Source organism: Mauremys reevesii, linkage group 9, assembly GCF_016161935.1.
Source record: "Mauremys reevesii isolate NIE-2019 linkage group 9, ASM1616193v1, whole genome shotgun sequence".
NCBI classification, from domain to species: Eukaryota; Metazoa; Chordata; order Testudines; family Geoemydidae; genus Mauremys; species Mauremys reevesii.
Genome location: NC_052631.1, coordinates 84,848,727 through 84,875,950, shown reverse-complemented (window position 1 = coordinate 84,875,950; position 27,224 = coordinate 84,848,727). Strand labels below are relative to the sequence as shown.

Below are 27,224 nucleotides of genomic sequence, written 5' to 3'. Positions count from 1 at the left end.
TGATATTCAACAGTCTGCAGACAGTCCTGTAGTCCACCAGAGGGCATTGCAGTAACCCCAGGAAATTCTGCCATGCAAGGCATTAGGACTTACTTCTTCCTCATATTACATGATTCTGGCAGAAATTAAAAGAATGCTCATTAGTAACCTCACATTTCTTTCCAAAAGGATGCCAGTTATGTCACTGTGTACATACACTGTGTGCATACACAGATACCTCTGGAGAGTCACATACTGAATAGCTACATGACTAAATGATAATAAACTTCTATAATGCTGGGTGTAATATACAGCAATCGACGTGGGTTTCCCTCCTGTGGGTGAAAATGGTCATAAACCTTTATTTACAAGACATTGCAACAAGAATATAAATGCAAACACACAAGCTTTTTCTCCAGCTAGTTCTCCTGCAGGGTTAAAGGAATACACACGTTTATAAGCCCAGAGCATGCCCTTCACTGGATCTTGCAGCATATGGTGCTGATGAAGTGCTCAGTGATCCTAAAATGACCATACTCTGGAGACAATCTTCAAATTTCTGAGGCCCTGCAATAGCCATGGAGAGGAACTCAGTCAACTCAGAACTCCATATTGCTACAGAACAATCTATATATACCACTCACCGCCAGCTTTATCGGAACTCCATCTAGGGATACACATGCTAGATGGACAAACTCTATATCTTTTCTGGGTTTGGGAAGGGAGAAGCTCCTATATTTAAGGTTGGATGCAAGGGCCCCAGCCGCAGCACCTCCCTCTCCTTGCTTCATCCTTGTCCCAGCCTGAGACATTTTAGATAAACACTGCACATGGGGCTCCGTTTCCTGTTTCTGTACCAGTACTGCACTGCTCCAGCAATTGTAAAGCAACCATAACCTGGCACGACCAGCCAGCTGAGCATAGCAAAGCAGCCTGACGCACACTCCTGAGTGTGGCAGTGTGGCCAAGTAGATGGTGCAGTAGAGACACAGAAGACCTGGGTTCTATTTCCCGCTCTACCACAAACCTACTGTGTGGCCTTAGTCAACTCCCTGTCCCTCTGTTTCCCCATCTGTAAAATTAGGATAATGATACTGCCCTCATTGGTAAAACACTTTGAGATCTGCTGAGGAAAAATGCTAGATAAGAGTCAGGTGGTATTATTAATGGAGATATAGCTTACATTCAGAGAACGCACAAATATTTTCCTTGGACCAAATTCATCCCCTGATTTCAAGGGAGTCACAGTGCAGAGGAAATTGGCCTCTTGTTCTTAGAACCTGGTCCACAAGGAGACTGTAATTGTTTCTATGATAATTGTAGCCCAAGTTGTGCTCTCAGTTACACCCATGTAAATCTAGAGCAACCCCACCTGACTGGAGTTAGCCCAGATATGCAACAGTAGTTGAGAGCAGTCTTCAGTTCCCGCTGTCGACAGAAAAGTGGGAGTTCATGTGTATCAGCCAGAGAAGTTTGGACCATGTTGCCACCACACCTCCTTCTTTTTTAGGAGAGTATCCAGGAAAGCTCATTGTTTAAGGCAGCACTCGAGCTCCACTCCATATGGATTTGCACTCTGCATGATGCTCTTCACTAACATTACGGGTTTGGGATGTTTTCCGGCGAAGCACGAGAGCCAGGTACAGATCAGCATGGCTGCAGCTGCTCCACCTCCCATGCAGTAATATGCCCAGCCAAGTCTGCAGGTTCCTGCAGAGGGAGAAAGAAGAGAGGAAATCAGGAGCCCAGTACATGTTGTAGTGCAGTGTCAGTCATGAAAGAGCCCTGTATTATCTCTGCACCTCCTTGGCCTAGTGGGGGAAAAGATGAGGGTGCAGCCTGGCGCATGGGGTACCTGGATAAACTTTTACTGAAATCATCTTTACATCCAAGGCCCTTTGTGATCTAACCCAGCCTACCCATCGTCTTTCAGACACTATGGAACTGCTGACTCCTGCCATCCTTCACTTCCCACTCGTTAGATTTTCAAACAACTCCCTTTGTGCTTTCTCCCATGCTGCCTCTCAGACGTGAGCTTCCTGTACACACCCGCAAAGCCACGGCAGAGTTCCCCTCCAAATCTTGCCTTAAAACTCTCTTCAGCAAACAAAACAAAAACTCAGCAATGGTGTGGTCAGACCATGCCAACCAATATCACCCCATTGTTTCCTTGTGCTCCCCGTCTCTCTGTTTGTATCCGTCTCCTGTCTCTTGTCTTATATTAGAGTATAAGCGTCCGGGAGCCGGTACCCTCTTTCTGTAATTTGTTTGTCCATGATTGAGGTGCTTAGGTGCCCCCAATACAAATAAATAATACTACATAATCTACCTGTTTATTGTCCTTCTTTCATCCTTTCCATGGTAAGACAAATCAGGGTTGATTTCAAGTATATAGAGCCTGATTTATAATATATGGAGATATACCTATCTCATAGAACTGGAAGGGACCTTGAAAGGCCGTCGAGTCCAGTCCCCTGCCTTCACTAGCAGGACCAAGGTGGTGGTTGTTTTTTATTCCCCACTGTGTTAGTCCAGTCCTACACTTATTCCTATAGTATTATTATTTATTTGTATTGAGTAGCATCTAGAGGCCACTGTGCTAGGAACTGTACACACATATAACAAAGAAACAGTCCCTGCCCCAAAGAGTTTATAATCTAAGCAGAGAGCAGTAGATTTACACCAGAGTGAAGCTGGGGTAATGCCGCAGTGAATCTGGTCCCATTTTCTTCAATGCATCTTTTCCTTTCTTTTTGTTTGTTTGGTTGGTTGGTTAAAACTTTACTATTTTATACTTAAATCAAATCAGTGACAGAGCCGGCACTGCTTTTCCAATGGGAACCATGGCATCTGGTTGCCCTGAGCTGGTGAGACACCCAGGGCAAAAATCACACCGTGGCATCTGGTCACTTTGAGCGGGTGAGACATGCTTGAGGCAAAAGTTAAAAGGCAGCCAGGAGGAAAATCCAGGTCATTAACTCAACGCAGTCAATGGAGGCCTAGGGGGAAGCTTCTCTTCTCAGATGCTCATGGCAGATTCTTAGATCCTGTTTTATGGCTGGAACTCCCTCTGGGTTCTGCAGGAGTGGATAGAGAGGAGTGGCCAAGTCACGATCGGCTACATCGGTCTGAGTTGAGAATTTTGCCCCGAAAGCAGAACAAGTTCTAAGAAGAGGAAATAAATCATCCAGCTGTGGTGCTCGAAATCCAAGTTCCACTAAGCAGACAGATGGCTATAAAGACATTTGATAAAGTTTCCACACCTGGACTCACTGCTTTTGTGCAACACCAGAGCAGCCCTAACTGCAAGCCCCCAGCAGAAATTTCATCCAACAGAAAATTAGAGCACCAGCAAAGTTAAGTTGCATAAAATGATGGTCAGGGAACTAATTTTCCTATTGAGGGAGTTATGGCCTAGCCATTAGAAAGCCTACAATACAAGCATGCATATGACAAAATCAGCCTCGATGCAGAGCGATGGGGAATAGGTGAGTCCCCGAAGCTCTTTTTCCTATGATCACTCACTGCAGGCCAATGTACACTCATGCAAAGGGACCTGGTGGTGGTGAAGACAATTGTATTCATCGGGCTAGCCCCAAAGTGTAGTTTATTACCAGATATGGTACAGGCCATGCTCGTTTATAACATATGTGATATTATAACATGTTATAACATTGCCTGTGATACTATAAACCTCCAGGTTCCTGCCTTAATTCCAAATTAGATAGTAATATTCATCTGTCCTTGAGTTCCCTTCACCGACCATGAGTCCTGAGGTTGGATAGACAATCAGAAAGCTGAGGGGGTCCGGGGGTAGGGGGAGACGAAACATGCTCCAAGAATGGAGAGAATTGATACCATAATGGCACTGGTGGTTGTGTGCTTTACCCAGTAATACCTTGTCATAATTTCAGTAGTTACTAGGGCAGTCCACTGAAAGCAACCGTAACTAACACGTGGCATATTAATTCACATTAGCACTCTACATTAGGTCTTTTGCATGCTGAGAGTAACTCATGTCCACACTGCAGTGCTGGCACCAATGTCATATTAGCGGGAGGGAATGTAGTTCATGTTGAGGGAACATCTACAGCAGGTGACAATTACACTTTAGGAAGAAAGATTTTGCAAGTTCTAGAGTCAACAAATTGCACAAATTGGCCTTGGTTGTACACACTGGCTGAAGCTAAATCCTTTGAAATGATGCCACGTTGCTCAGTGGGCAACACTCACTCCAAGGAACCCCCTTTTCAGTCATGTGCACTGCAGTACAATAAACTCTGCCAAATTCAGGGCCATGAAAAACGCGTCACGGACCGTGAAAGCTGGTCTCCCCTGCCTCGCCCTCCCCAGCCATGAAATCTGGTCTTTTGTGTGCTTTGACCCTATACTATACAGATTTCATGGGGGAGACCAGCATTTCTCAAATTGGGGGTTCTGACCCAAAAGGGAGTTGCAGAAGGGTCACAAGGTTATTTTAGGGTGGGGTGGTTACAGTAATTGCCACCTTTACTTCTCCACTGCCTTCAGAGCTGGACAGCCAGAGAGCAGCGGCTATCGGCTGAGTGCCCAACTCTGAAGGCAGCACAGACGGAAGAGTAGCAGTATTGCAAACCCCCCCCCCCCCACACACACACACACAATAACCTTGCAAAAAAAAACCCACACACTCTTTTTTGGGTGAGGACCCCTACCATTCCAACACGGTGAAATTTCACATTTAAATAGCTGAAATCATGAAATGTACGATTTTTTTTAATCCCATGACCACGAAATTGACCAAAATGGATGGTGAATTGGTAGGGCCCTAACAATAAGGTTTGCCTGTGTCATGCAGTCTCACAGTCATGAAGCCCAGCCACATGGAGCACTTGGACAAGCCAGGGAGAAAGGAGTCTCAGTAGTCAAACACACAATGCCCTAGCTTAAGACAGATCTGAGCTGGATTATTCACTCCCAGCCAAAAAGCTGTTGTACTGGGTTGGGCAGATTGTTTTCCTCTTCAGGAAGCATGAGAGCATTGGAGCCGGCACAACAGAATCTGCAAAGATCCCTTAATAGGAAGGAGTGATCGTTGAACAGATCAGGCTGAAAATGAAGGACTCCACCACACAATTCACGTCCTGCACCACATTTCAAATCCTTCAAAGTGCGGGGGAGTTCAGAGCCGGGGTTTATGCCAATCTCTGATTTAAGGTAATCTGCTAAGGGACACCCTTCATCCCGCCTGCTGCCTCTCTCCTGCTCAGTAGGCATCCAGTCAGTAAAGATGGCAAATGTCAGAATGAAAAGTAACATCTCTCCTAAACTGTTGTCCCCTGCTTGTGAGCTAGGTATTAATTATTAATTATTATTATTATTATTGTGCGACTAATTCATGTCCTCTGCTGTCAGACATCCTGCACTGCCTAGCCAAAAACAATTAAAAATCCACTACAAGGTATTATAATGCAAACACGGTGATCAAAAAGAGGCTTTAGCCAATGTACATCTCCATGGTTCAAGGGACAGATGTGCAGATCTTCATGGGATTCTATGGATAATTTGCACTGATGAAGGAAAGTGCTGGCTTCTCTGCTGGAAAACAGCAAGCATTCACTAGAGATCATCCTTCTAGGCTGGATTGTTATTGGCAAAAACAGAGCTATAAATACCTTGCACATTTTTTACTGTCCTTAGAGCTATCCTCTGAACAAGGCAAGTAATGTGTAGTTTGATGTTCTCTGCACTGTTGTGCCAGCGGTCAGCTTTGTTGATTTAATCCAGCAAACTGTGCTGCTTATTGAATATTCTTTGTGTAACTCAGGACTATGCCTAGCCCTGTTATTCTGTTGGACTGGGGTTTATTTCATTTATTCATTTATCTGCATTGTTTACCCAGTTTGTTCAAGTCCTTCAAGAAGGATTACTGAAGTATCTATCCTTGCATAAATGCACTACAGCGAGCACAAGATTAGTTGTTTCAGTGTCCCTTTCTGAATCTGATCTATGGGCCCAGTCACCCCTTTTTGCATAAAGACGTGCACAGGGGGGAAAAAGAGGCACCAAAACAATGCAGCTCCATAGAGTATGGATCTGAGTATCCAGCCTAGCTGAGCAAAGCTTAGCTGCGGGAGTGGTCTGGGCTCATAAGAGGATGGGCAAAAGCCCGCTGAATGTGCTTCTGATCTGACTGCCATCTGATGATCCAGCCATGCTGAGCAAGCACAGCAAGGGTGCGCCGCACAGAGGAGAGCTGCTGATGTGACTAGTCAGGCAGGTTTCCCCAGTTGGGGCTACAACAGGTGGTGAAATAAAGCTCAGTGACACTCCCTTGATTGGCTCTGGACAAACATGACAAACATTGTCCACAAATATTCTTTTGCATTTTGAAATGAATTCCCCTTTGGCTGAGTCTCTGCTTATCAGGAACGCTCCAGCGAGTGATATTTTTGGCAGCGATGTTTATGGAGATGGTGAATTTTAAACGTTTCAAATTCCTAATCACAAGTATTCACACTAGCAACATGTTTCAAAGAGCTACATTCGTCCAGTCGGGGAGCAAAACGGGCCCTACCAATCAAAACGGCTTGCACGTGCCCATGAACAGATCACAGAGGAATAACAAAGACATCACATAAATTATGGGTTATGAGTTAGTTATTTGCCCACCTCTAGTCAAGCTCCAACCATTAGAGGAGGACACAAGACTGAATGCCCCAATCTCAGTCAGTCCTGATGTCACGTGGACATTGGCACTGAGGTGGCACGCACACATGATATGCAATTGTGCGTGTATGTAAAGGCAGCAGATTCCCCCCCACACACCCCCACCCCCAAAGAACACACGCTTTAAGGCGCTACGGTGCATACACATCTGACCAAGTCTTTACCTCACTGATGTGCTCCTGCTCCACTGATGTGTGCGAGACTGCGCCTGGGAACAGAACCACTTAGTGACCCCGCTCACAGCTACACAGTCCTGTGCCTCCACTCAAGACAGACAAGTGTAACCCTCATCCACCCAGAGATTTGCCTCTGTGTTGTGAACAGTGGGTGTATAAAACCTGCTGGAAGCAGCTTTAACCTATATACCATGGGCACCATTGTAACACTGTGATGGCATGTGGGACGCATGTGGGATAAAAGATTTTCCACCTCTTTCTGCCACACCTCCAGAGCATGTGACCCTCACATGTAAGCCCTTCTCCAGCTGTACGCCCACTCACAACTCGTGACAGGAACACAGGGAATCGTATCTGGTGTACAGGGCCAGCTCGAGATTTTTTGCCCCCCAAGCAAGAAAAAAACAAAAACCTCCGAGAGCGCAACTGCCGAAGCAAAAAAAAAAAATAAAAAAAGGGGCCGGAATGCCGCCCCTGAAATTGTGCTGCCCCAAGCACATGCTTGGTTTGCTGGTGCCTAGAGCCGGTCCTGCTGGTGTACCTCACCTTCTGTTTACTCTAGGTCCTGTTTCCTTGAGGCACATTGCACAGGTCAATTCGTCCCTGAAGTATTTTATCCTACGAGAGTGGGGGGAGGGGAAGGAGTTGTAAGAGAAAGAGAAAAGGTTTCCACAACAAATAAGCTTTTAAGCTAAGTCGGGAAGGGGTAAAAAGCTCATCTTGTTCCTCTTTGGTAGGTATCATTGCTAATAGGCTCTCACTGAGTCACTCCATTCAAGTGTTGAGTTTTGCTGTGACAGGATCACTCATAAAAGTTATTAAATCATCACTCAGAGATGGGCCTGACATTTCAATCAGAGACTTTGCTTTTATTCCAAGTTGCGAATCTCATTGGTTTGGAACATGGCTATATTTCCTTAGATTCAGCAGTTCATTAGATTGCATTGTTAACATTAAGAGAACTAAGCCACTGACCGGCATTTTAATCTCTTGCTCATCTCTGGTTTTTATAAAAGCCCTTATCACCATGGTATCTAAGCACCAGACAGAATCAAGGAGTGAAAGCGCAAATCACAGAAGTATTTTCTTCTATCCCTTCCACCCTGCTCTGCCCAGTCATTAGTATATTCGTGTTCCCACAGGATTGAACTGGGATTAAAAGAAAGCCCTGGTAAAACCATCAAACTCTGCCCTCAGACCAATCCACAAAAATGCCCCTGGTACTTGAAAGTCGATATCTGAGTGTATCCAGCTGCAACCTCCCTTCCATCTATGCTAGAAACCATCTTGTGCAAAACATTTTGCTGGCATCTGACAGCTACAGTGAGCATGTGCAATGAGCCCATACATGTGTTGGGATGGGGACCAACGGACACCCAAGACTTAAAAGTAAATTAAAATACTTTTGTAACAAAAATATAAATAAAATGCTGTTCCAAAAACAAGTCTGAGAGCCTGGATTGTTAATAAGATTCATTAGTCATTCAGATACCACAGTGATGGGTATGGTATAGGGATAGATGGATGTCTATGTTTAAAACTAGAGTGGATGGGAATCTTCCATCAACATTTTTTTTTTTAATGGAAAATAGAGTTTCCGGGAAATTTTCTGTTTTGCCCCAAAAAGCCCATTAGGAAAATCATAATGAAATATTTGTTTCTGATCAGGGGGACCCAAATTGAAACATTTTGGAAGGTTGAACTGAATTGAAACACTTCATTTCCAGTCAGTTCAACATGAATGTGTCCATCTGAGCTGTCGCCGGGCCTCACGGAAGGTATAGTTCTGCTGTCTCCTGCCCCAGACTCGATTACATCTCCCAGAAGAAATTCTGAGAATTCCTATTTTTGACCAGCTGTACCTAAAACATCACAATTAAAATATTTTAAAGGCAATTTTAAAAGCTTATTTACCTGTTGGGACCTGAATTCAGGCACTCTGGGTTCTGTGCATTTCCCACAGCGTGTGATAAAATCATAAGCACCTAAGACCTGATCCAATGCCTATTAAAGTGAATGAGCCACTTTCCATTGACCTCAATGAGCTTTGGATTAGGGCCCTAAACAGGTCTCCTATGTAATTTCCTAAATGGATTTAGATGCCACATTAGAGACATCAGCAGGCTTGCAGAGGCAGTACAAAACACAAGTCTTGGCAGGTAGATAAAGTGGGAATGCATTTTGAAATATTTGGTGTTACAATGTATTTAATTGCAATGTTAGGTTTACACACACACTCATTCTGTTAAGGACGTAAGAGTTTAGATCGTTTTCCATTTTTTTTAAAAAAAAGCCTTAAATGCTAATATTTTAAAGGTGACAGGTAGGCCAGAGATAGTGGGCAGAGGAAGTATGGCCTCTGGGTAAAGCACTGGACTGGGCCTCAGAAGAGTTGGATTCAGTTCTCATCCTGGCTATAGTCTCCTTGCAGGACTGTGCATCTAGCTGCAGTTGGAATGTTTTTGGATTTCAGTTATCTAAGCAGCGAGTGGATGGGCACCCCAAAAACATGGCTCTGGATCTGGTGGTTGGTGAACCATGCAATCTCTTTAAAGCTCTAACACAACCCTAGCTTTGGCACAGCCATTGCTGTGTGCTGTACAATAATGTTTTCCTAATATTGGGTACTCCTGGGGAAATTCTGTTCCACTGCACATGTGCAAAATTCATGTCTGGTGCAGAATTTTTTCTTTCTGCGCAGAAAATACATTCTGCCAGAGAAGTGCCCTTCACCCACCCAAGGCTGCTGTGGTGCTAGAACAGACAGCAGCAGCTGACCAGCAGTAACAGCTGCCAACTAGCTGCATTCATCACAGCACTCTGCCCACAGAGCCAGGTACGGGATATGCGGGGAAGACAGATGGGGACACACAGGGCTGCTGAGGGGTCACAGACTGGTGTTCACAAGTGCTAGAGGGGGAACAGACTGGGGTGGGAGCTGAAGAGCTAGTGGGGTGACAGCATTGAGCCAGGGGCTGAATGGGAGGGAGCTTTAGGACCACATGGGAATGGAGGGTAGGGGGCTGCAGGACCACATGGGGACAGGGGGGTAGGAGGTGCAGGGACACACCGGGACGGGGGGGACTGTCAGGGTCATATGGGGGAGGTGCCCCAACTCCCTAACAAACCCTCCCCCATCTCCCAAAAAAACTGTTCCAGACTTCTCCTACCTACACCCAATAACCCTCTAGGTTCACTCCCAGACCCCTTCCCTCTCCCTCAGCTCCTCTGTTACCTCTGACTCCCCCAAGCCTTTGCATTGCTTCTGAGGGGTGCAGGAAATACATTTCTGTATTGTAGTTTAAATTAATTCCTCAAAGTTCTGTATTAATATGCCTAGGAAGAAATCTATTTGTCACAAAAAAAAACCCTAACATTTCCTGGATTTTTTTTTCATCTGTATTATGACAGACATACTTGCTGACAGCTTTTTGTAATAAATTACCAAAATAATTGAAACTGGTATAATTACACTGTGTTGTTTTGACAAAATATGCAAAATTTTGCAGAATTTTAAAATATTGTGTGCAGAATTTTTAATTTTTTAGTGCAGAATTCACCCAGGAGTAATTGGGCCAGAGTCACCCATTATAGTGTACAGCAATTGAGTAGTACCCTTTAAATCAGGGGTGGGCAAACTTTTTGGCCTGAGGGCCACATCGCGGTTCTGAAACTGTATGGAGGGATGGTGTAGTGTATTAAATTGCTCCCCATAGGAATGTGCTACTTATGGTTTACTGCTTATGGCTGCTCGTCCTGGTGCTCTGAGTGGCATGGTAAGGGGGCGGGGAGCGGGGGAGTTGGCTAAGGGGCACAGAGTTCCGGGGGGCAGTCAGGGGACAAGGAGCAGGGGGCGGTTGGATGGGGCAGAGGTTCTGGTGGGAGGGGCGGTCAGGGAGCTCGGGGGTTGGATAGGCGTGGGAGTCCTGGGAGACCTTTCGGGGCGGGGGTGCGGATAGGGGTTAGGGCAGTCAGGGGACAGGGAGCAGGGAGGGTTGGATGGGGGTGGGGCCCGGGGCGGTTGGGGTGGGGTCCTGGGAGGGGGCAGTCAGAGGACAAGGAGCAGGGGGGGTTGGATGGGTCAGAGGTGAGCAGGGGGGGTTGGATGGATCATTTGCCCACCTCTGCTTTAAATAGTTTGGGCGCCCTCTACTGGGCTTCCCTGTCTTCTATTGCAGAAGCCACCAGAGCCTAACAGAGTAGTAATTTACACGCAATGCGAGGCATTTTATGTGTGCTAACGGGATTGTCTGTACTGGCAACTGGCTGTGTAGTCACGGCAGAGCTCTAAAAAAACCACCTCCATGAGGGGCGTAACTCCCAGCACTGGGAGCATGGTTCCCAGCGCTGGAGCACTGTCTACACTAGCGTTTTACAGCGCTGAAACTTGCTGCGCTCGGGGGGTATTTTTTTCACACCCCTGAGCAAGGAAGTTGCAGCGCTGTAAAGTGCCAGTGTAGACAAGCCCTATGTTGGGCCAAATTAATCTATGACCTTTGATGGAGTTGCATGCGGGAGGAGACGCCTTGTTTGTTAGAACTGCACATTCACTCCACCTGCTGGGAAAAGCTTCCTTCTTACCAGACCTACGTCAATGTGAGCCTGTTCCCAAGCCAGACCTTATTCGAAAGCATTTCCATAATGCTGTGCAGCTGGGTTTGGCATTCAGGTGATTCAGCTCGTCTCAAGGCAGTTCCCTTCAGTGCTGGGAGTTCTGATTTTATGACACGACACAAATACATTTTGCATTAGCAGTAGCAGCGGGGCTCAAAGGAGGCCGAAGGTCCCATCTGTTCAGAAAAGTGACTGTTGAATAAGTGCCTCAGCGTGTGCTGAAGTTTAAACATATTTTTCCATGCAGCCAAGCTAAATGATGGCAGGGTTAAGGAAGCTCTCCCCCGACAGCACTCAAGTACTAGTATTTTTAAAATGAAAAGCCAACGGCCTTGAGAGGAGCGACTGCCAGAAAGCACAGCAGAATGACAATCAATGGGTGAGGGTAGGGGGACTGGCATATTTTGCCGGGACGCTGCATACTACAGAGATAGGCACATTCCAAGCACTTGGCTAGGCAGAGACAAACAGGAAAGTCTCCTCCCTCCTCTCCCCGGAGAATGGAAGGTAAGTCAGTGGGAGAGCTGGATAAAAAGATGAAAGGGGAATTTTTAGAAAGGTTTGAAGTTTTCAAAAGGAACTGAATAGTTCAATATTCACCTTCCCCACCCTCCTTTATTTTTTTCCATTTCCATTTTGCTGTTGAAAAAGGGAGAGAGGCAGGAAAGAGAGAAAACCTCAAGCACTGTTTGTTTCTGAACAACAGGCCATTTTTCAAGTAAATCATTTGTGTTTTTTATATTTGAAAAATGGTGACCAGCTCTCATCAAGAGCATTCACGGGAGTTTGAACCCACTGAGTAGGGTCTGAAGGCCGTGCACAGGATCTCACAAAAGGCCACTGCCGTTTCATGCCAGTCTTTGGTGCATGCAGACTGATAACCTATCTTCAGCAATCATAATACATAACGCTTCAGAGGAAGATGAAAGATGCATCAAGCCAGTGGTGTATGTGTGTATATGGAAGATGGTACTTCTTTGGGATTCAATCTACACTCAGTCATCTGACACCCTGAAACATGAAACATGATCCCTTTATTATCATATCTTGTAGTCTACAAATGCTGTTAAATAACATTAATTATCCATCTCATTACTGAAATCTACAGCACTGCCTTAATGTAAATGATCCTACCTGTCTCACTTCCACTCCAGAAGGGATTGTTTTGTTGGGTGGGCAAAATCATTCCATTAATTAAATGCTCTGTAATTGTATAATGCGCTTTGAGGCTCATGGAAGGTGCTATATAACAGTAAGAACAACATGCTGCTATAAAACACAGGCAGAATAGCTAGAATTATATTAGACTAACTAACTAGTAGGACTACTTGAAAAATTCCCATCAAAACTGTTTTTAACAGAAAATTGAGTGAAACTTTTCATGTAAAGTGCCTGCTTTCCACAGAAAACTACTAATACTTTTCATGGAAAAAACAAACATCCAAAAACCAAAAAAATTCTTCCAAAAACTGAAAATGTTGATTTGGAAATGTTGTTGCAGTGCCTTCTGGGTTACCGGGCTGGACTACACCACCCACAATGCACCAGGGTGACTCAGCAAGAACACGGTACCGTGGTGCATCATGGTAGATGTAGTCTGGACAAGGAGGTCAGCCTATAGAGAAGAATGGGAGTATGAGAGATACAAACTACAACTCTCATGCACCATAGCAGCATTTCCAAATTTTAAAAAAGTCCGTTTCCATCTGAATTTATTTGGTTTTCAATTTTTTGTTAAAATGTAAAAAAATTATGTGAAGAAAAAACTAATTTTCTAATCAGCTCTACTAACCAGCAGACACACTGCAAGAAAACAAGGCACAATCAATATCAATTTGTTAGATTTGGCACTTTGATTAGACATAGAGAAGAACCTCAAAGATACGAAAACCAAAGTTATGGACTGACCGGTCAACTGGATACCATGTGAAACTGGAAGTATCCAATCAGGCAGCAGCAGAAACAAAATTTAAAAAGAGCAAATCCTGTATTGTGCCTGTATTGCATCTTAAGGGTAGGCAGATCTGGGCTGCCTGTCCCCACCGCTACCCCTGTCCCCACCCTCATGCGTGGGGCACACACTTACACTAGGAGTTGAAGAGGCTGCGATTCAAACCAGGCGCAGGACTGGGATCTGCGCTGCTTTTGTGTAAGCCATGGGTGCTGTTTTCACCCTCACTTCCCCGGCTGGCGGGGGTGGGGGGCCTGTTTTCACCAACACCACCCCCCGCCAGGAGGGGGACTCGCTGTTTTCACCCCCACCCCCAGCCAGGTGGGGGACAAGCTTGCCCTGCCTGGGAAAGAAGCTGCCTGCAAGGAAGCTGCCTAGCTGCCTCTGGAACCTGGCCCGGAGTATGAATTGCTGGAGCCGGAGCTGTGTTTTGTTCAGAGTTAAGAACATTTTGGAGTTACAGGCAACCTCCATTCCCGAGGTGTCCATAACTCGGAGGTTCTATGTAGTTGTCTGCATTCAGCAAGGCTCGTATGTGAAAGACAATCCACCAGGCAGAAGAAAACCCTGATGGTTCTGGCTTCTCCTATTCCCCATTTCCTAAAAACAAAAAAAATTACTGTGTAGTCTTTGCTTCTGTGGAAAAGGGTTTTGAGAGCCCTTTGAATATCCACAGCCTTGTTGGATAGATGAGAACTGACGGTCAGTAACACTCAGAGGCAGATTAGAACTAAGTGGAACCCAGAATCAATCCCTCCTAACTCACTCACCACATGAGATCAACACCTCCATCCAAAACACGATGCTGATCAAGGCAGCTCCTTCCCCATCTGCTGCTTGCTTGTAGCAAAGAGGAGGGTCTCTTTAGTGCAGGGGTGGGCAAACTTTTTGGCTCAAGGGCCACATCGGGGTTGCAAAACAGTATGGTGGGCCAGTTGGGAAGGCTTTGCCTCCCCAAACAGCCTGTCCCCAGCCCCCTATCCAGCCCCTCCCACTTCCCGCGCCCTGACTGCCCCCCTCAGACCCCCTGACCCATCCAACACCCCCCCCCCCCGCTCCTTGTCCCCTGACCGCCCCCTTCCAGGACCACCCCCCGCTCCCTGTCCCCGACTGCCCCGACCCCTATCCACACCCCCGTCCCCTGACAGCCCCACCCCCGGGACTCCCATGCCTATCCAACCCCTCCCCGGTTCCACACACCCCCGAACCTCCACCCCATCAAACCGCCCCCTGCTCCCTGCCCCCTGACTGCCCCCAGGACCCACTGCCCTTTATCCAACCCCCCTGTTCCCCACCCCCTTACCATGCTGCTCAGAGTGGCAGGACTGGCTTATTGGAAAGCCTGGGAGGTGGGTGCGTGCAAGCCACGCAGCCCGGCAGGAGCGGCAGGCCAGAGCACTCCCTGTGTGGCAGCATGGCTGCAGGGGAGGGGGGACAGCAGGGTGGGGCCGGGGGCTAGCCTCCCCAGCCGGGAGCTCAGGGAACAGGCAGGATGGCCCTGCAGGTCAAATGTGGCCCCCGGGGCCGTAGTTTGCTCTAGTGCCTTCCTACTAAGGCAGGCAAATCACCTCTGGATCCTTTCACAGGTAAAGTGCTTCATCCTCAACCCTCTGGGACTGATCACAAGCAGAGATGGCCTGCTCAGCAGCAAGGCAGATCAAGTCACAGTGGGAGGTCTCACACAGCATTGGAGCCCAGTGCTTCATGTTGCCAAATTTGAAGGCCACAAACCCTGTTGCTCCAAGGAATTGACTTTTAGGAGTCAATGAAGTGGGCTGTAGCCCACAAAAGCTTATGCTCAAATAAACGTGTTAGTCTCTAAGGTGCCACAAGTACTCCTGTTCTTTTTGTGGATACAGACTAACACGGCTGCTACTCTGAAACTTTTAGGAGTAAGTCCTCTAGTTGTTTTTTAACCTATCTTTGTTTGAAATTACCCATGCTTCACTGTACCACACTTCAGTTTTACTTACCTGTAGCGGGGTGGTCCCGCACTCCTGCCCAGAAGGGCTTAAAACAGCCCTGGCAGAGGGCTGGGGCAGGGAAAAAGCTATGCTGATTGGGGAAGTAAGCACAGCTGGGAGCCACACCCCAATCAGGCCACAGCTGGCCTGTATGAAAAGTCTGGGAGCCAGGAGCTCAGCAGTCTCTCTCTGAACACTGAGAGAAGGGCCTGGCTGCAGCAGGGCCGCCCAGAGGATTCCGGGGGCCCGGGGTCTTCGGCGGCGGGGGGCCCCCGCTTCGGCGGTAAGTCGTCGGCGGGGGGTCCTTCCGTTCCAGGACCCGCCGCCAAAGTGCCCCAAAGACCCACGGCGGGGACCCCCCTCTGCCGAGTTACCGCCGAAGCGGGACCCGCCGCCGAAGTGCAGCCCCCACCGCAGGTCTTCGGGGCACGTCGGCGGCGGGTCCCGGAACGGAAGGACACCCCCCACCCCCGCCGCCGAATTACCGCCAAAGACCCGGCTGCACTCCGGCGGCGGGTCCAGCTTCAGCGGTAATTCGGCGGCGGGGGGGGGGGGTCCTTCTATCCCGGAGCGGAAGGACCCCCCCCGCCAGCGAAGACCGGGAGCGAAGAAGCTCCGGGGGCCCGGGCCCCGCGAGAGTTTTCCAGGGGCCCCTGGAGTGAGTGAAGGACCCCGCTCCAGGGGCCCCGAAAAACTCTCGTGGGGGCCCCTGCTGGGCCGGGGTCTGGGGTAAATTGCCCCACTTGCCCCCCCCCCGGGCGGCCCTGGGCTGCAGGGAGGTTAACCAGGTATCTGGAGTGGAGCAGGGCTGGGGAAAGGCCAAGGGAGTCAGGAAGCTCCAGCCTACAGGCCTGGTAAGGCCCATTAGGTCCTGGGTCGCAGGGGCAGCCCACGGGTAGCCAGAGGCAGCAGGTCTGAACCCCTTTGCCTGTGATGAGTGGCTGATACTGCAGTCTGCCCCAGTGAACAGGGGATAGATGGAGACTGGGCAGTAGCCAAGACTGAGGCAAAGTGGGGATAGTGGGTGGGGGTTCCCCTGGGAGGGGGAGACCCAGAACTGTGGGGGTACTGCCAGGGGGCAGCACCCAGTTAAAGGGGCACTGGGGTCCTGGGAGGGACATGGGGGCCAAGCGGCAGTGGAACACCAGCCTGCAGAGGGCGCTCCAGAGGCTGGAAAAGAGCTAATTCCCAAGATGACCAGCAGAAGGTGCCACAGGGGTGAGTCCTGCATATTTACATTACCCTTCTAGCCAAGCAAACAGCGCTCGAAGTACTAATAAAATATACATGAACTGCCACTAGAACAATGGGGGAACAGCTTGTGTGTTTACAGGACATTCCATAGTCCATCAAGGAACAATTGATCTCAGCCAGAATAAACAGACCTGTTCCCTTTGAAGGAACTCTGAATGTACCAACAGACCCTCCATTTATTTATTCTCTTAATACACGTGCCAGCAGAAGGTAGATGGTATAAATTGTAAAGTGGCAACTACTGGAGCTACCAAACCACAACGAAACAGACTGAAGATCCAGGGAGCACATTCATGAAGGGGGCATTTTTTCAGGATTTTACTAGGCTTTCAAGCTTGATATTGGCTGAGAAAAGCAGCCTGGTAGCCCCTTAAGAAGCTAGGGTTCTAGGAAAAAGCAATGGGAACCTGGAACTCTCATCAGACCCTGTCTGCACTAAGAAAATTCACAATTACTTTGCTCTCCTGGAAGCAGCAATGGCGAATAGTAGTAGTATCGAGTATGTAGTTTTACCACCCTTCATCTAACCATTACCAGAGCTGGTTTTCACACAGCTGTCTTCTTTCATCTACATTCACTCCAGAGCCATTTGTCCTTCCTTTGACAATAAAAATCCGAAGTAGAAACCAGCTGCAAGGAAAGAGAGCGAAGAAAGCAGGATGAATATAAGAATGCTGCAAGATTAAGCGACAGGAAGGTCTGGAGCAGCTGATTAAATTATCTGGCTATACTGACATCTAGAGTTTACTTAGGATACAGTCAGGTGTAGAGTAACATGCTCCTTGTTCCTTCGGAGGTGGGGAAGTGTGTGTTTAGTAAAGCACTGAGAACTCACAGCAATGGGAGATGCATGTATGAGAGATGCCCCATATACCAGTGGTTCTCAATCAGTGGTCCAGGGCCCGCAAGGGGACCTCAAGGTTTCAGGGGGGCCTCCAAGCAGGGCCACCATTAGACTCACTGGGGCCCGGGGCAGAAAGATGAAGTCTCACTGCATGGGATTAAAGCCCAGGTCCCTGAACCCCACCATCCGGGGCTGAAGCTGAAGCCTGAGCAATGTAGCTTTCTGGGGGCCCCTGTGGCATGGGGCCCCAGGCAATTGCCCTGCTTGCCAGCCCCTAATGCCAGCCCTGACTTGTATATGTAGAAAACCAGTTATTGTGACACAGGTGGGCCGTGGAGTTTTTATAGCATGTTGGGGGGAGCTCCGAAAGAAAAAGGTTGAGAACCTCTGCCCTGTATCACAGTCTTTCAGATATGAAGTATACGACAGCCCCTCCCTCGGGGCTACAGCTTTCGTCTGGATTTCTCTATGAATGTACTTTTTGTAATCTTTGGGAACAGAGCCTGGAGACAGCCTTGAAGACTGGCATGGTCCAAGAGGCACAGCACAAGTGCGAGCAATGCAAGCATTCCACATTGCAAGATCACCCTCAGCTCGAAACCTCTGTGCATCGTTCTGAGTCCCCCTTGACAAAGCTTATTCCTAAGAGCTTTTTACTCCTTTTACTTTGTAATAATACACTTGATTTTTTTTCCCAGTGTCATCACCCAGCCTATGATGAGATTCCAAATGAATGATGCCACTTATCTATCTGAGGTTAAGGACAGGGAGACAATTCCTGGGGCTACCTCAGTCCAGTGGCTAGAACTAGCAGATTCATCCCTATACTGATGCAGGCACAGAGGGGAGGCAGACTGCACCTCCACTATTCAGATGCTGTAGGGACTGGTGCAGTCCCTGGTGCAGACCAGGGCACCCCTCAGACCTGCCAGAACTTGTATCCCTCGCAATGGGCAGTGTGGGCCCCTGCAGGGGTGCAGAATCAATAAGGTGCAGCTCCACCCTGGCCACAACTCTTACTTCTATTTGCCTCCTTCCCTGCCAGCCCACCTCTGCGCCATCCCCATGCCTCTCCCCTCCCAGCACAGAATGCCCCTGCATGATGCTGCATGATTGAATATGACCATTTATATTGATATTACCACTGTTATACAATTGCAACAGCTCCTGTACAAAGTATATTCCGTGTAAGGTATCAACGGAAAAGTTATGGTTTGCTATGTATGACAGGGTAAGGGCCTCGCCAAAAAGACTAGGCCCTCCATGGCAGGGGCTGCCCCCGCTGCTGCAGACCGGCCACAGCATCCCTCCCCGCTGCTTCCTCCACCAGCTCTGCAGGTGCTCCTCCCCCGACCCCCAGGGCGTACGCCCAGGTGGCGGTGGCCCCCCCCACCTGCCACTACATCATCTCTCCTGGCCACCACCTCTGTTCCCATCTCTGGCGGTCAGGGCTCCTTCCCCACCATGACCAGGAAAAAATAATAATAATAATAATCCTGTTTATATGCATGTATCATCTTTGTATCTGAAGTTATGAATATTGGCTACATTTCTATCTCAAATGTGTTTGTATATGAGTGACATCTCTCAGATAGATTTACCTCCGGCGACACAACTGTGTGTTGACGGCCCATTAAGGTCAGTCAGCTCTAACAATGGACCATTGAAGAAATGTGCTGCCCAGATAGCTCCTCCTGAGGATGCCTCAGACAGCCAGGGGCCAATGGCCAAGCCAGTGAGTCAGCAAAGCATGTAAGGACGTGTGATGAGGACATGTGACCTGAGACTCCATCTTCTTCCAGACCCTGGACTCTATCTTGGGTTAGCATCTGTCCATGCACATGTGGGCTTTGTTTGGAACAGTAAATTTTCATGTATATGGCAGAGGATATAAAAAGGCACCTGAGACATCTCCATTGTGTCTTCATTTCTCTGGACTGGATTTCTAACAAGGAAGCTTTGAACAAGGACTGAAGACCCCCAATCTATTTGGGTGATTCCAGAGAGACTTTTGCAAACCAGCAGTTTATTCCACCACTGCCAGAAACCTGATACAAGGACTTTCCAATCACTTGCACATATCTGATCTATTAGCCATTTATAACTCTCTTCTTGTCTTCTATTATTAAATCTGTAGTTACTCTTCTGCCCATCCTTAGTAGACTGATATTTGGGTAAGATCTGAGATCCATACTGACCTGAGGATATGTGTCTGATCCTTTGGGATTAGAGAGAACCTCACATATGGTGAAATGGGTTTTCAGTAACCCCTCACTATATTAGACTTGGTTGTCTGGATGGGAGCCAAGGGGTGGAATGCCTACAGGGGACTGTGTTTGGCTTCTGGTTAGCCAGTGTGGTGCTGCAAAAGCTCTTTTGTTACAGGCTTGATGAATCTAATTCTAGAATAAACCACCCGTTTCGGGGATTGCGCTATTCTGTGCAATCTGCCTTGAGTGTGGCGTTCTCAGTGAGGCCCATTCCAGGTACCCAGTCGCACCCTGCACCCATCACTGCTATAGAGCCTGCTCCCTGCCTTAGCACAGGGGCTCCCTGCACCATGGTGTTCCTAGTGATTCCCAACATTCTGTTACCTTTGCACCAGCCAATGGGCATCACAGGGCCATCGTGCAGTTATGAAACAGCTGGGCCCAGAAACTCTGCTGGAGCTGGGTAAACTCAGAATAAAAAGTATTGCAAGTGTTCTTACAACTCAAGCCAGCCCAATCCATCCCACCCCACTGGTATTTGTCCTCTCTGTACAGACAGCTTAAAGGTTAACACCAACATTAGAAATAAATACACTTCTATAACCAGCTGTCCTTTCTGGACAGCTGCCTGAAACACAAATTCAGGATGTAACTGGGTTACCAGTTGCTGACTTGAAAAGCCTTGTAATAGCACAGGAAACAGTGGGAGGAGAGGTTGATTGTGCCTTTCTTGATTTTTCCCAGAGTGTGCCAGACCCCAAATGCAATTCGGAGTACAGTAGCTACATGGATCTATGGTCAGAAGCCCAAAAGAAGAGACATGTCTTGACAATTCAGCGTGTTTGGGCCTCTGAGAATTCTTTTGCCCAGGATATACGTAGCCAATTAGGCAGAGATTTAAAAGGAAAACCAATCAACCAAATCACTACTTCTTGTGTTTGCTGTGGATCTTCATGTGCAATATGACAAGGATAATAGTGCTGAGACAACCTTATGACTTTCCTGAATATTTCTCAATCTTAATGATACATTCAGGTCACTTTGAGAAGAGATCATGTGTATCATGCCCAATTTCCTGTTCATTGGTCTTATGTCACGTCCTTAAAGCAAGGCTATGCTCAGAAAATAGACTGTGCAAAAAAGGGACCTTCTTACTCAATAGATATGTAGATGGAGTCAGATCTCCATGTGTAGATGGAGTCAGAGCTGCTTACAATAAAGACCAGGGCTAGGATGTTCAAAAGCTCTAAGGGAGCCAGCCAATGGGAGTTGGGTGTCTTTCAATGGAAACCAGGTGTCTAACTCTCTGTTTGAAAATCCCAGAGTAAAATAATTTAAACAACTTTCTACTTCAGTGAGCAACTGGGAAAAGTCACTGGTTTTATTTTCGAACTGAATATTGTGAATTGTGAATCAATTTGGAACCTCCAAATGCCTCTTTCCCCTTCCCCTCCCCCAAATCACTTTTCCGTGTGTTGCTTCACTTTAAGGTGAGAGCTTCTCCATTGAGAAGCTCAGATACCATGGGAAGAGATGCAGTACAAGGGCCTAACCAGAACAGACCGTGCATCTGACATTAACAAGCAATCAGCAGTACCTCTGAAAGCAGCAGACAGCAAGTTAAATGCTATTTTATGGCTTAATTTGATTAAGAAAAAATAAAGCTGTGGGCTAGAATATATAGGAGAGATGCTTTGATTGTCTGTAATTGGCCTCAGCCCATTCATCATAAGCTTCATGCCCCTGTGATCCATGTACACTGCTGCCCTGATCTGTTGCTATCTCAGAGGAGTCAGCAGCAAAGAGAGCTCTGCCAGAAAGAAGCTCTTCTCTTCCTTCCTCAATCCTCCCTGTGTGTTTGATGTGGACAGCACATTGTACTCAAGGGAGCTGAGACAGTTTACAGAAGAACTCTACTGTCAGGAATAGTTTCCATGGTGCTGCTCCTCCTGAGAGAGAGGTTTTGCATAATGTTATCCCTTCAGGGTGCATTCTCTGTCCCCTTCAAAGCCACAGTAGAAAGTGATCCCCTGATAGAAAGGATTACATTTAGCATGTCTAGATCAAATCACCCCACAAGGCCCTGATTCAGCAAAGCCCTTGAGTGCATGCGTAACGTTAAGCATGTGCTTGAGTCCTGTTGAGTCAATGGGATTTAAGCATGTGCTTAAAGATAGACACACATCGGATGCTTTGTAGAATCAAAGAAAGGATGCCCTTCTGCCTTAGAAATGAATGAGATGTCTCTGGGGTACTGGGTGACGCAGGGGGATGATAATGCAGTATAGAGTCTTTAACTGGGTTGCCAATTCAAATCTGACTCAAATCAATAGTTGTTAGAGTTGAGCCAACACCCACACCCTGAGTCCAAGCCCAATAGGTTTTTTGGGGGGATGGGTTCAGCTGTGAATCCTTAGAGCCAAACCATCTCTCTATGATTTTGATTCCTGATCAGATGCCAAAGCTGGGACACACTTTGAAGTCCAGGTTCAGATGCAGCCCACAAGGGCTGTAAACCTCATGAGATCAGCTGATCTCAAAAACTTCGACCACTGGGGAGCTGAAATCTCATGAGAACTACTCAAAAGGTTTTAACACCTTATACCCAAACCCCAATTCAGCTCCAAACCCAAACACCAGTCCTAAGCCCAAACCTAAAACAGATTCAAACACAGCCACTTCTAAAAATGAGCAAAAGTTAATACCACTGGAGAGCTGCTTATTGGCCTATGTGAAATGAATTTGTGGTCTTAGTCCAGTACCTAGTGGACAAATGTCCATATTACAGAAAGGGCCTACACAGTTGACGCTAATTGCCAACAATCCCAATGAACAGGCCCAGGAGCGAAGAGGGTTGCCAATTTTGGTTGGACATATTCCTGGCGGTTTCATCACATGACAATCTTTAATTAAAGATTATTCTTTAATTCCTGGAGACTCCAGGACAATCCTGGAGGTCTGACAACCCTAGGAGAGAATGAGCCATGGAAACTGCTAAAGGGGCCAAGCCACAGTGTGGCGCAAGGCTGGAGGGGAAGTGCCTTAAAAACAGTGCATAGTCCAAATAAACACAGTAGGGCCACAGCAAAATACCTGGTGGGTGGCCCCGAACCTCCCCTGGACCCCATGGAAACAAACCCTGTTCCTCCTGTGGTGGCCTAAAAGCCCTTTAACAAGTAATAGCAATCCCTAAACGCAATATTGTTGCTGTAACCTCCTAAACCAAGCAAACAATAGCCAAAAAGGGCTGTAACACAAAAACTAATAATTTTAAAAAATTATCCTTTGTGCCTCAGTTTCCCCAATAAATGAATTTGCAATGTCCTTTTTCCAGCCCTTTTGCTTTGTTAACAGGGCAAGGCAGTAACAGCAAAAGCCCAGGGACACCCGAACAGGAGTGGTGGAACTGCTCTTGCTGCTTTAGGCCTGCAGAATTCGCTGGTAAAATACAATGTATGTATGGTGGCACATACACCTCTACCCCGATATAACGCAGTCCTTGGGAGCCAAAAAATCTTACTGCGTTATAAGTGAAACCGCGTTATATGGGGTAGGGAAGGCTGTGCCTCCCCAAACAGCCTGGCCCCGCCCCATCCGACCCCCACCTACTTCCCGCCCCTGACTGACCCCTCAGAACCCCTGACCCATCCAACCCCTCGGCCCTGGCACCCTTAACACACCCTTAACACACCGCTCAGAGCAGCCTGTCGGAGCCGTCCCTATAGGGGTGCAGGGCTCAGGACAAATCAGCCTCCCTGCTAGTCTCCTCACCATCCACCCAGCGCTCCCGGCCGCCGCTCGCCTCCTCACCCCGCCTGCCCGCCGCTCGCCTCCCTGCTAGTCTCCTCACCGTCCGCCCAGCACGTCTCCCCCCATCCGCCTGACTGCTGCTCTCCTGATCGCCGTCTTCCCGCCCGCCTGCCTCCTCACCCTCCTCCTGCCTGCCGCTCACCTCCCCATTCGCCTCCTCACTCCGCTTGCCCACCTGCCTCCCGCCCGCCTTTACCACATTGTATGCGAACCCGTGTTATATCGAGTCGCGTTATATTGGGATAGAGGTGTATCTATAAAAATCCTCAGGTGTCCTCCTTTGTTAAGTTTACCACTGTCCAAAATTGGCCCTGGTAAAAAAAACCCAATCAATTATCCACTGGCAGGAGTGAGGGGGAGGGCAATTGTTGCACATCATCCTAAAAATGTAACACCATGTATTACTAGGGTATCTTCCTCGGGGCAGCCCCCTGCCAAGAACCCCCGGTCCCATGGCCCTGCCTATCCCTCCCCAATTAAATCCCAAACCCTAACACACTTTCAGGTCTCCACCTTCCTCCCCAATTGTACAAGGGGGGGGCACCCTCCAGCTTCCCCTCCTTACACAAACGTCGTTCCCCGAAAAAAGCAAATCCTAGTAAGCTCCTTGTGGAATGGAGCTAATTCGGCAGTCAGTATTTAAACTACTCAGTAAAGGGCCATAAGAAACAAGCAGTTTTTTATGGCCCTTGAAAAATGAAAAAAGGCCACAAAACTGGTCACAAATGCAAATCTCACCCACCCAACAGTGGCCACTGCCACCCTCAAACATACTGCCAAATTGGCCCTCCACATGCAAAATACCTGGCAAAAATTAATTAAAACCAAAATTAAGGCCAAAAACCAACTAGCATAAAATTCTGTGTATTCCCAGCTCCAACGATATTTAACCCAATAAATCCATAGCATCCAAAAAATGTGCTCCATAAAGCCCAACCATCCCCCGTAAAATCCACTCCCACTCAAAAATTCCCCCAAAACAATGGCCTTTTCGCCATTTCTAAAGGCTCACTAATTAAAAGTGCACAGGCACAGCCTGCTCCTTCACAGCCTTCGGTCCCATAAAAAAAAGTGGGGGCCCCACTATAAAAATCCAACCAGGCCTTTAAAAAGGCTGCCTCTAAAACTGGGTGGTCCATCATAATGTATAAAAGGTGGTGGCTCCCCCACAAAAAACACGACTAATCAATATGTGCTGACTGCGTCCCCGGACTATCAGCACATATGAATTGCAAAGGGCAACACTTGGCAACTCTGGCCTACGGAGCCCCCTCAAATAATGTGTAAAAAAAAAAAAAGGCAATGCTAGGCCACTTGTATAAAGTGGGTCAACACATCTGTTGGGAAGGAGAGGCATCAAAATATGTTCCCACTGTGGCACATCTGTTTACCAATACCTCAGCGTGTGTTTAAAAAGCCACCAACCCCAGGATGCCTCTCAATTTACTGTTAAAAATCACAAACACAACATTTTTCAGTGCATTGGCCCGCCGTTCTGCAACAAACTGTTAACATTTCTAACTATGTTGTGTTTAATTTTTCATAATGTGTTTTTCCCGTTGGCGCACACCCAAAAGCAACTTTCCATATTCCAAACAACTGCCTCCTCCTTCACAATGTTAAAACACACATTTAACCTAAAAAAAAAAAAAATGCCTTTGCCACAGCCATCCAAATGAGCCATCTATGTCAACAAAAAAAATGTTATGCTACGTTACTAATAAAGCTAAAAGTCATTATTGACTAGTGTATGCAATTGTTGTTGTCCTAACAATCTGGTGCATGCTGTATTGCTGTTTAGGTAAAAAACCAACAGTAACCCTTGCCACTGTATCAGGGGGGAGGGTAAAAACCTAAGTGGTGACCCCTCCCAACAAAATGTTGATTCGGGGTCAACAGAGGGAATGTCACAATCCAATGGACCCCTCCCCTTAGGGAGTTCCCTGGGAAGGCAAATCAGCACTGTATATTGCTAATGCTGTTGCAAGCATCGCAAAGCATTTTGGGAAGGGTCAAAGGTGTGTGAGTGAAAAGTGAAAGTTTCCTTACAAAGTCCGAGAGGCCAAGGGGGGGCAGGGAAGAAGAACGGGTTAACTCAACACTGTAGCTAGCAAACTCAGTCCAAAAATAAAAAGCTGAATCTCGCCCAAGGCCAGTTGCTACCTGCAAAACAAAAGGGGGAAAGTCCAACCCCCGCAACCAGCTATAAAAAAAAAATGCAAAGTTGCAAAAACAACAACAAAACCAATAAAAGCAACAACAAAAGCCAACCCAAAAAGAAACCAGTCTCCAAAGCCAAAATGTTTTAAAAAACAAAAAAGGCCCCAGCAAGCCTGTTTAAACAGGTACAACGAGCATCAGGCACGAAGGGCCCTAAATAACAACACCCCCAAAAAAAAAAAAACTTAAAACCCTACCAAAAGCTAAAGCAATTCGAAAATTACAGTGAATTTGCCCTGGGCCCAGGGCAAAAGCTCTCGTTCACCCCTCCCACTCTTCTTCTTACGTTACACCCAGGCCTGGCCAGTTTTGGGTAGTGAATGTGTAAGTATAAAAGTGGGTTAGGGCTTGGGGCTGTAATGCTTCCTTTCTTCCCCTGAGTGACATGGGAGCGTTCCCAGCACACTCTGCTATATTGTATTATTTTATTAATAAATCTTTAAAACATAAACCTTTGGTGTGCTTCATCATTTCCTCCCTAAAAAAATCCTGTGGCCCAGCCTAATCAACTGTGGCCCAGGCAAATTAGTAACAAAAATCTGTCACACTCTGTCCCCAGCAGAGGTGGTCCCTCCAGGTCCGTCTAGGCTTGTGAGCTCTGGGAACACTGGCAAAGAAGTTTGCACAGTTGTTGCCTGTGCTGCATCGGTCCTGTGGATAAACAGAGGGCTTCATTCTCTGTCAGATCACAAGTATTTTGCTTAGTAAAATAAGAAAAGAAAGAAAGAAAGAAAGAAAGAAAGAAAGAAAGAAAAAGTATTACGGGGTTCGCTATTTAATGTTTGTATACATGACTTTGAAGATACAGGGATACATATCTACTGGTGCATCAGAGAAGCACCCCTTGCACTGGGGTGGGGAGGTGGCAGGAATCATGTCTGCCTATCTCTCTGTACAGCATCTAGCACAATAAGGCACCAATCCGGATAACAAGTGCCCCACATCAACTTTTCTGACTCACTACGTATTGTTTTACCCGACAGTCACAATCAGCTGCGCCAGTCATCAAAGAAAGATCATTAGCAATAGGGCCAGGAGGTAGCTTTCTAGACAACTTTAAACACAAGAAAATGAAAATCCCACAAATTGCAGAAGGCAGAGGTGTGATATGACCCATGATACTACAGCAGCCAAAATAGCTGGACCTACCAGGCCAGCATAGGTCCTGGCTGAGATGAATAACATTGCTGTCATTGATTCAGGACTCATCTACGGTGATTAACTAGAGAGAATATGTGTAAAAACCCATTAGCCGTTAGGTGTTCTCCTTTCCAGGGCTGCCTTACCTAACTGAAATTGATTGGAGGCATTCCCACACGTCTGCTGTATTTCTGGGCTGTTCCATCCTAAGGGATATAAAGCACAGCCTGAGCTTATCAACAGCCCTATAAAAAGAGAGAGAGAGAGAAATGTAAAGATGTCACACAGAAGTTTTAAAAAACCAAACAAAACTCCACCACTCTGGGGTCGTCGCGACAGGATGTCTAGAAACAC

At 47.2% G+C, this 27,224-nt stretch overlaps 1 protein-coding gene across 1 annotated transcript in view; it reads right to left on the bottom strand.

Moving 5' to 3' along the window:
• Nucleotides 1–786: 786 nt before the first annotated feature.
• The window catches only part of LHFPL1 (LHFPL tetraspan subfamily member 1), an 84,912-nt gene continuing 58,474 nt past the window's right edge, over nucleotides 787–27,224 (bottom strand). The window contains exons 3-4 of the mRNA XM_039489451.1: nucleotides 27,017–27,115; nucleotides 787–1,689 (exon numbers count right to left, since the gene is read on the bottom strand). Coding sequence (XP_039345385.1) covers nucleotides 1,508–1,689; nucleotides 27,017–27,115 — 281 coding nt within the window. The 3' untranslated portion in view covers nucleotides 787–1,507. The remainder of the gene's footprint in view (nucleotides 1,690–27,016; nucleotides 27,116–27,224) is intronic.